Source organism: Montipora foliosa, chromosome 4 (assembly GCF_036669935.1).
Source record: "Montipora foliosa isolate CH-2021 chromosome 4, ASM3666993v2, whole genome shotgun sequence".
In the NCBI taxonomy this organism is placed as follows: domain Eukaryota; kingdom Metazoa; phylum Cnidaria; class Anthozoa; order Scleractinia; family Acroporidae; genus Montipora; species Montipora foliosa.
Genome location: NC_090872.1, coordinates 9,236,527 through 9,246,526, shown reverse-complemented (window position 1 = coordinate 9,246,526; position 10,000 = coordinate 9,236,527). Strand labels below are relative to the sequence as shown.

At 39.5% G+C, this 10,000-nt stretch overlaps 1 protein-coding gene across 2 annotated transcripts; it reads right to left on the bottom strand.

The window, feature by feature from the left end:
- Positions 1 to 3,081: 3,081 nt before the first annotated feature.
- On the bottom strand, positions 3,082 to 9,376 carry LOC137999747 (uncharacterized). Of its 2 annotated transcripts, XM_068845640.1 has the most exons (7): positions 9,220 to 9,376; positions 9,013 to 9,102; positions 8,681 to 8,830; positions 6,910 to 7,011; positions 6,455 to 6,638; positions 3,603 to 3,678; positions 3,082 to 3,418 (listed from the first exon to the last, which is right to left on the bottom strand). In XM_068845640.1, the coding sequence occupies exons 1-7, from the start codon at positions 9,220 to 9,222 to the stop codon at positions 3,361 to 3,363; spliced, it is 663 nt and encodes a 220-aa protein (XP_068701741.1). In that variant the 5' UTR covers positions 9,223 to 9,376; the 3' UTR covers positions 3,082 to 3,360. The 2 variants fall into 2 exon arrangements, with proteins under 2 accessions (XP_068701741.1, XP_068701742.1); XM_068845641.1 differs by lacking the exon at positions 3,603 to 3,678 and having other exon boundaries at positions 9,220 to 9,375.
- Positions 9,377 to 10,000: the final 624 nt, after the last annotated feature.

Below are 10,000 nucleotides of genomic sequence, written 5' to 3'. Positions count from 1 at the left end.
TGTCTGAACCAAGGGAGATCTAGGCACTCCAAAGGGATCCTTGTGAGATTCGCAGTCCAAAGCTTGACGTATGGATTTGTATGTACAGTTTAAAAAAGTCAGAGGACAGACAACTTTTGGAGAAAAAGTAAAATTTATTTAAAATGTTCCAGGTATTTCCATATCATTTGAATGTGAATGCTTCATTATAATTCAAATACAATACACAAAGAATCTTACCCCCGGGGAGATTTGAATTGGGTACAACATTGAGTTAGCCAATTTAGGCTATGTGTTCAAGTTAATAACTGACAAAGAACTATAACAATTATACACTTTAGCTCTCCATTTGCAAAATTTACATAGGTTGGGCATGAATTATTAATACAACATTAAAGGTACATGGGCGTAGCCAGGATTTTTCAAAGGGGGGATCACATTGTGTCAAACAGAGGGTACTCGCGTTTTCGCAACCTGAATATTGTAGGTTGTTTGAGTAAAAAAACGGCTTACTAAGGGGGTTCACGGGCACCCCAGGACCCCCCTAGCTACGCCCTTGAAGGTAGTTTAGAGCGAGTTCCAATCGAGTGTCGTCAAACCAAAACCAAAGTAATTACTTTGGCCAATCAAAAAGGACGGAGACCATCCAGTAAACCAATCAAAACTTGAATTAATTACACGTACATGTAGCCGACACAAAGCGCGGGAAAATGTGCACTCGCAAGCCACCATTTGTTTTGGCTTCACTTCTGACTGGTTGAAAAAATGGCGCGAGAACTTTGAACCAATCACTGAGTGAAGTAATGTAAAACCAAAGCAATTCGCTAATTACTTTCGAGGCTCAGTTGAAAGCCGCTCTATACAGATTTTGTCATCTTATTTACAAAAAATTTCAAGAAAGTATAAGTTCATTTTTTGGAAGTCATTATACCCAAAAATTGTGTGAAACCTGTAATGTCGTCGAAAGTCATTGTATCGAGAATGGCGTTTTAGTGAATATTTATAAAAAATATACTCTCCTGGAGCTCAGTCAATTGGATAAACAAGACAAGCGGTGAAAAATAAATATCTGGACTCTTCAAAGCGACGAGTAATGGTCTTCGACAACAATTGCACCTTTCGCGGTTGGATATCAGAAAGCGAACTTTGTTTCTAATGTTACTTGGGTAACTGTGATGTTATGTACAAGATGAAATCAAATGGCAAATTCTGTATGGTTTTAATGAAAAGGAATCCAACGCCTTGACTGCATCACATTAACCTAACCCTAATTTATACGATGCACGTGTTGTTACACGTGTTAGGGTTACGTCATGCTCCAACGTCCCCCTAATTTTTGCACGCCCTGCGCCATTGTTTTCGTGGTTATAATATATGCACATGGGATCGCGATTTTTGGGTCTATATAAGCCGATACAACTACTGGAGTTCAAGCCTGAAACACGTCGGCTACGGCGTAGACAATTATTGGATAAAATAGGAAAAACATCTCTCTCCCATGCACGTGCGAAACGCATTTCAATGCATTTCTTTGCCGCACTCAGCAAAACAACAACGTGATATCACCAAATTTTAGGTTTTGAGGACAACGTAAACAGACAACAGTGTGAGCCAATCATTTTCTATCTTTACTTTTAAGCCGTTCGTACCCATACGATGAAGTTGCAAGACAGTTCGCCAGTATTGAACGACGTGAACAAGATTAAATAATACTTACGATAGCGATAATCCAATAAAGCAATTCACAGTCATATCGAAACGGAGACAAAACTCATAAAAGAATTGGCAATTCAAACTCCGAATATCCTTTGCTATTCACCTCCGAGCATCTCGCGTGGGATTTGCGCCCGAAATATTGTAATCCTTCCAGGAATAAATTATCTCACTGTTTTAGTATATACTTTGTAAACAACTATTCACCTCAGTGCCGGTGGCTAGTGGTAGATAATTACAAAGCCGCTTCGCGCCTCGGTAAATATCCACCACAAGCCACTTCCACTTCGGTGAATAGTTGTTAATTATCGCCTGCTTCTATATGTTTTCCAGTTTCGTTTTCGACGCTCTCTCTCTCTCTGGCAAACGTTCCTCGCAACAATTTAGTTGTACTAAACCAGCTGATAAAGCTAAATTTTCTGAAGTAGGAACAGATGAGAGCCGCGACGTATTCCGAGCGTTAGCCTTTCCCACTGATGCGAGCCATGTGCAGTCAGTCGATCGGCGCGGGGGAAAAAAGCAACCAAAGTTTTCAAGATCGGGAGATAGAACCCTGGGTGTTATCGGTTTGCTGACCAGGCTCCTGACTTAGCATTAAAAAAAATCATTTCTATTTTTTTCGCCCAATTGGCGAAGAACTCTGAGTCACCTCCGTGTGTGTTTACACGCCAGATGCTGTTTACACATTCTTGTCCTTTTTAACCAATTCATTTCCACGATCGAAAAGCTCCTTCTCCCAACTAGCACCATAGGGTTATTTGTTGGATGGTCATAAGAATTTGGTGTTACATCACACCTCTCGGCTGATTATGATCTTCGTTCTCAATACCTGTCTGACTGACATTTCATTGAAATTGTGAAGAGAATTTACATACCGATCACTCTTGGGAGTCAAAGGGTAAAAACTATTGGATTTCATAACCGTGGAGGGAAAATTCTCAGGTTATTTAACAATTATTCCATGAACTCGCGTTGGATATGAGATGATAGATAGCCAACGAGTCGCGTAGCGCCGAGTTGGCTATAATCATCTCATATCCAACAACCGCGAGTGGAATAATTGTTTTATTAAAAACGCCCCCAAAATATAGAAAACTAGACTACAATAAAAGTAAAAAGGCCCAAAAAATCACGCATATGCTTGCCGTGTTTGTAGATAATGGCATAATGGCTCATAACCCATGATGGCTTAGCCAATCAAACCTCTCGAATTGCATTATCCAATGATCCTGTTTTTAATAATCGCAAATACACAACGACTGAAGAAGAAGTTGTACTTTCAGATGACGTTGTTTGTCTCCTAATAGTTGTCGTAGTTCTTACTTCAGATCCCCAACTCTCGGTAAAGAAAAATTGGAAAGATGCCTTGCGTCAAAACTACCACAGTGAGATCAAACGGCGTAGCTTTATTTTTTTGCTATATTAACACCAAAGAATTAATTTTAACCAGTTTATCTCCATTTCCCTAACAGGTAATTCTAATTTAATTACACTTCACAAAGCCGTCGACTCAATACAATTCTCCCTAGACTGACTCAAAATGCAACTTTGTAACGGCTTTTATACTGGGCCGTAACTAAAGTTAAGTTAAGTTTACAAACAGTTGTTTAAGCTTTAACTAATAGTTTCCAAGATCGGGAAGGGCGTCAATCGAAATTAATAGAAACGCTAATAGTAAACCAAGGAGTTTCTAACGTGACGGTGACAGTGACACGTCTTTTCCTTCCTGTCAAATTAATGAAAAAGAAGAACAATTTGTAAGAAGTACACGGCGAGGCGGCCGAAGTATTTAGAAACACTGAGATTAATCCTTGTTTGTCTCTTAAGCCGTCGAGTAATGGGAATTACTTGTGGACGAGACAATCTCGATCCAGAAGAGCTCTTCCGTTAAATAAAGAAATAAATCTTACTGGCTCCTGAAATCCTCCTCAACAGAGAGCTTGCTCTTGCTCTTGCTCTTCCCCCCAACTTCAACATCAGTCGTGTCTCGGAATACAGACAATTGAAGTTACAAAGTGTCCTCAAAATGCTGCTCGTCAAATGGGGATAAACAGCTGAATTTACCCTAAGCTAAAAATAACGCTAACCTTTTGCCCTTACCTCATTGCTAGGATGATAGTTAGCACTCAAGGGAATACTTAGTGTTGGATGTCAAAATTGGGTTTGCATCTAATTGGGTGCATTTCTGGTCACAAGTGAATGTTCCAGTCTAATCTCGTACCCAGATCTCACTCTGTCACTGGAAATCGTGGGAGATCTGGGTACCAGATTAGTTCCAGTTTATACAACTTCTATAAACAAGAACATCTTTGAGATCTTAAAACCGCGCTTTGAAAATTTATCTGTTTTCTTACCACTATATAGTCGCAACGTAGTACACATTCCAAAGCAGTCTTTGTTGATTGACTATGACTATAGACACAAATTCACCTGATCAATCTGTAGCACAACAACTGACAACAATGAATGTTGCAATATCACTAAGAGCCGAGGCGAAATCTCCGAGGAATCTCCGATGACGTAATGGTCTTAATTAATCTGGAACTGTCATCAGGATATCTATGGGTCATGATGAACCATACGATAATAACACTTTTAACAACTTACAGCTTTCTTTCCTAACAGTCGCGATTAAATTTAATTGGGTTTTTACACGAGTATAGGCCTAGCAAAGTAGTCACACGCGTCTCTTAATTTAAGAATTACGTTATCCACGGCTATGTTTAGTACGGTGGTTATTTCCCTACCAATGAAAGTTGAAACGTCGACACATTCCAAGGATGACATAATGACCTTTTATGTACTCAATACTCGCTTCGAATCAACCGCTTAAATAACACAAAAAGGCAATATGTTTTGTACTAAATAAAGAGTGGAATATTCATAAAATTTTAAGTACATTAACGTTTTAACAGCTTTTGGCGAATACCTGTAAACATCATAAGTTGCGTGATTCAAAGTGCCACTGACTATATGACCGAATAGAAATTTGGGACTGCTCACCAACAAAACTAAATTTTATCTGTTTTCTTACCACTATAGTGGCAACGTAGTACACATTCCAAAGCAGTCCTTGTTGATTCACTGATGACTATAGAACCACAATCACTTGATCAATCTGTAGCACAACAAACTGACAACAACGGCTGCACAAAAAGGTATTGCACCATTACTTATAGCCGTTGTCAAATCTCCGATTGCACCATGAGTCGTAACCGTTGTGAAATCTCCGATGCCGTAATAGTCTTAGCTTTCTTTCTTAAAAGTCACGATTACATGTTTCAATAAGACACAAAAATATATATATTTTGTTGTAAATAAAAAGTGGACTATATTCATAAAATTTTAAGTACTTTAACGTTTTAACAGCTTTTTGGCGAATAAACATCCTAAGCTGCGTGACTGGAAGTCCCACTGACTATGTGGCCTAGTGGAAGTCTGGTTCAGCTCTCCGACAAAACGAAAAATAAATAAATAAATAAACCGATTGCAGAGCAAGAACCGCGCTCGGCCCATGGCCGCGCGGTTAATAAATAAATAAACCGATTGCAGAGCAAGAACCGCGCTCGGCCCATGGCCGCGCGGTTAACTAGCCGCAATGCTCGCTAACCATTTTTGGCAAGAACTTTGTTCAAAAATCAACACTTGCCGTTGTGTACTCCCGTTTTGCATAAACGTTGCGGTTTGGTCACTACACCTTTGATACAGATTTGCGGAAAACAGGAAAGAAATATACAAAAATTCACGTTTGCTTAATTATCAAATGCTATTGTCTAGAGGTGTTTTCGTTGACGTCGTTGTCATATTGAGGTCCCTACTAGTTGCCAAAGCTCAAGGGAATGACAATTGCCTACGAAAGATTGTCTATATTTCCGGGGGGGGGGGGGGGGAACCCTACGTAAATGACCAGAGATGTCAACGACATATTCAAAAACCTAAAAGGTATCCCAAACCGTTGTTTGTGAGCTTAAGATGAAGACGTCGGTGGAGCCCATTCTAAAACAACAAGTAACTGGGAACGAAGGACCGCGCTCAGTGGAAATCTCACATGAAGACACAGGAGGTGACGTTTTTGTAAATGCATTCATGCCTCGTGGTAAAGTGGTTTCTTGGAACAGTGGAATAGCGTACGACGTTTAATCACTTTGTCCACTTTCCAGCCCGTAATTGGCTCCTCGGTGTTTCACTTGGAAGGAATAACGACAAAATATACTATTAAATAAGATGCTTTACCGATTATGAATGCCGTTACTGAGTTTGTCACCTGCCGTGTTGTGAGTTACTTTACACTTTAGACAAGGAGTGGGGCATTTAGTGCGGGAAGTGCAGAAGGTGACCTGTTATCCTCGATTGATGAGAGAACTCCCAGAGTAGACCTTTTTTCCCTTTGAAATAGATGGGTTAATAACGATCCTAACACAGTCTAAAGGTTGAATTTTTGCCTTCTTTCCACCGTTGTGCGCAGTTGAAACGGAAAGTCTCCCTAGCCGAACAATGCCTGTGGCTGCACACTGATGATGTCCATTGATCAAGTTCAATGAAAATGCGACATCTCTAGTCAATCTAATCTCCTATCAGACAATGTCTGTATAGTTATGTAACTTAGATTTCTTCCGGGTTTCACATGCATATCCTAACAAGGTTCATAATCATCGGGGGAGGTGGCCTCATCGCTTGGGTTTCATACAAATCATACTCGACCTCATCCACTAAATGCTAACCAATTGTACTGAATAATTACATCTATACTTAAACAACTTACGTTTTGCACTTCTCTCCTCTTGTACAGTCACTGTAGTACTCTCAGGCACCATGTAGTAAATGGGCAGCTTAGCACACATGCAAGCCATCTCATCACTTAGGAATGAACGATCATAAACAGGATCACCCAACGCGTACTCAGTCGTTTCCTTAGGCCCTTCCTGGATGGAACCCTGCTGCGCCTCCTGTGGAAAATAAAAAGGTGTTGTTTCCTTGAAATCGTGCAACGGGAACACCTACAGGTCAAAAGATAGGTGGCCATGTGGTCGAAAATTCAATCCCAATGTGACTTTCGTTCATGGAGGAGACGAAATTTCATCATTCCTTTTTCAAGTTTGGGTGACAAAAATAGGCCGGCACAGGCAATAAATGCCGACATGGTCATATATGCAAAGTATAAACAAATAAGGGTCACCGGTGTTTTCTTGTGGAAAATTATCCTAGCGTGGTACTCACCGACTGAAGGCCTTCGATCAATTTCTTAGGTATGGGTAGCTTATCCGTGGAGTTTCTCAGGAGACAAACTTTACGATCGTTGATCCGATACATAGACATGTTCTGCGTTGGTGGACAACAGAAAAAAGGAATTATAATGAAATGTTTATGATACCTATAATGGTTGTGATAATGAATAAATAATTTTCATAGTCATCACTCTGGTCAAGACTCTTTTCCATTATCATGATTGCCCAAAGTAAGGTTGGAGGCTATAACATATCATGTTAAATGACCTTTCACCAGTATTTTTATATTATTGTTGGCCCACCTTGTTTTTTACGTTAGGCCTCACGTCCAACATTGTAAGTCAGCAATATTGCACCAGTTTCTATGTATTTTATGTATTTTTATGCATTTATTTCTCCCCTTCAGATAAACAATTCATAAATTAATATTTGAAAAGTTACACAAACAGGAGAGGGGCACCTCTAGGTTAACTAATATTGTGCCCCATTTAGCTAGATTACGATTGTGAAAAGTTGATAATCATCATCAAATAAAAGAAACTTAAGATTTAATAACAAAGAAATTGCAATATTAAGTATTTATATATGGAGCCTTATTATACAAAGAAATAGGGTAAAAAAGAAGGAAAATTAATAAAAGTTACACAAGTGAGAAATACAGTTCGTGCGGTGATTTCTGCTGTGTAAATGGGGTTTCTTGTCAGCTCATGATATGATGACGTCAGTCACCGGAAGTAACACTTCACTTCCTTAGCAACGCGCGAAAAATCCGTCTGTGGTCCCTTAACCATTTCAATTTTTTTCATGTATAGTATTAAGAAGTAATCACATGATTTCGAGTGCAATTTGGAATACATAAGCACTTGTAATTTTTCAAAGACTACAAATTGCACTTGCTCTGAGGGCTCGTGCAATTTTGGTCGCCTTTGAGAAAATTTACTCGTGCTAATTTTTCCCAAATTGCACTCGAAATCATGTGATTCCATCTTCAGAAGATCTTTCCCTTCCCATTCCACACCCGAAACGGAAGAGGGGACATCCTTTGTTAACAGTTATGTCTAGTTACATATGATGAAAAGACAATCGCCTTGAAAATAGCCAATCTGCAGAATCTGCACGATCTTCTGCAGTGCTGAAATGTGCATGATCTGCTTTTTAAGTTGACTTCAAATAAGCGGGCGACAGGTTAATGTGGATTGAAGTCATTGAGAAACCTCTGCGCCTATGTTTGGTTAGAGCGGAGTTGGTTGACTTACAATTAGGGAGTTTAAGAAACGACAACGGTTAGGGTAACGCCTAAATATTCACTCGCCGTTCTGCAAAACGACAAAGTGAAAGTAACAAATTTAGTTTCTGATTTTAGTTCTATGATATTTCGCCCATAATGTGCAAATTACGCGAGCACAATGGAAAAATTCCGAGAACCCAGTTAAGACAGTGTATGTTCTTGTTTGAAGTGAAGACTGACTTTGTTGTCACAGCCGACGTCCTCTCTTACCATTCTTATTTATAATCAGCATTCTTACCAGCGGTCGCAGGTTAGGTTGCCACTATTGCATAACGACAATTAATGGCATAGGTCTAACAAATAGTTACTATCGTAGCGAATGTGACGTTTAGTTGAGGTTACTTAAGTTCCCTAATTACTCAGGACGAAGAAAGGAAATAATTAAAGGAAAGACAGAAGCGGATTGGATCATATGAAACAAAAATAAAAGAGACCACCTCTGCCATTCCACGTCCTTCGGACTTCAGCTACTAACCCGCTTGAAATCGTACACAACATCGATTTTGCCATTGTCATCGTCCTCAATTTGGAAGGTCTCTGTTTCATCTTCGGTATCGATTGTAATCTTTTCGTTGATTTCTTTCCTTCCAGTCTTTACTTTAACGTTGTACTCCGATACTGAATCCTGCAAGGGAAACCAATTGCAATGAGGCTAACCATTTATAGGAGGGGGGCAGGGCACTCGCCTCCCACCAATGTGGCCAGGGTGTGTTTGGCTGAGATTATAGGTTCATTGTTTTTTGCTGGAGTTCCCTCTTTTCGTCGACGTGCATCCTAAGTCTGTAGTCTAAAATAATTTTTTCTCACCTTCTTTTTATCTTCTCCACATTTATAAAGTGAAGCACCCGATGCTGCGATAACGAAGAGAGAGAAGCAGAAAAGAAATGCCTTGAACGCCTAGTAAAGAAAAACACGAGAAGGAATTATCTTTGTAATAAATTAAATTCATGCTTCTTAAAGGAAAACCTTGGCCTTTTTATCTTGGAAAAGACTACATTTCCGACATGAACTTACCATGCTAGCTTGTCACTTGAGTAAGATTGTGAGCCTTATCACTTTTCTTTCTTCGCAGGAGTCTTGAGAAAGTTTCGACCTCTTCCACCCGGAATATTGATACTGGCATAATCATTTATATACTGTCCGCTGAATTTCATGGTTATTTATGTCTCAGTTGTTCTGAGGAAACGATGCAGAGACTCGATGTCTATTTCAAGTAGGTATTGACGGTGACCTTAGCGCACATAAATCATTCGATGAAAAACCTAGCCCACAATTTACATGAATATGGATGACCTGCTGTGGGACAACGAGCTCTGAAGATCATTTTCTCACAATCTGTCAAATGTTTTTCCAGTTGGAATGCGCGAAATATTTTCGGAGCTGGATCTGTGCCTTTAGGATATTTTTCTGTACGTTTCATTCTTTTATTTTTCAATGTTTCCTCATCAGACGCGTTGGGTTTAGCTCTTCAGTCTAGAAATCAAGCAAGCGTGAACGCCACGCCACTTTAATATTGATGAATCAACTGAATTGCATAATTTACCGGCGGGTTGATTTCAATTCTTCCAATTGTTATCAAGATAGTTTCAGCTCAATATGCAAAATGCCTGTTAGCCGCAAACGTCGCTTCATATCAGCTCAAAAAGGAAATTCTGTTCAACTTGGCAAAATGATAAATGACAACGCCTTTTTTTAAAGAATTTCTCTGCTTAGAGGCGGCATAGTTAGTAGGACTGTATTCTTCAAAACGGCTAGCTTGAACAAACTCAAAAGATGCCATTGACTCTACCTGTGC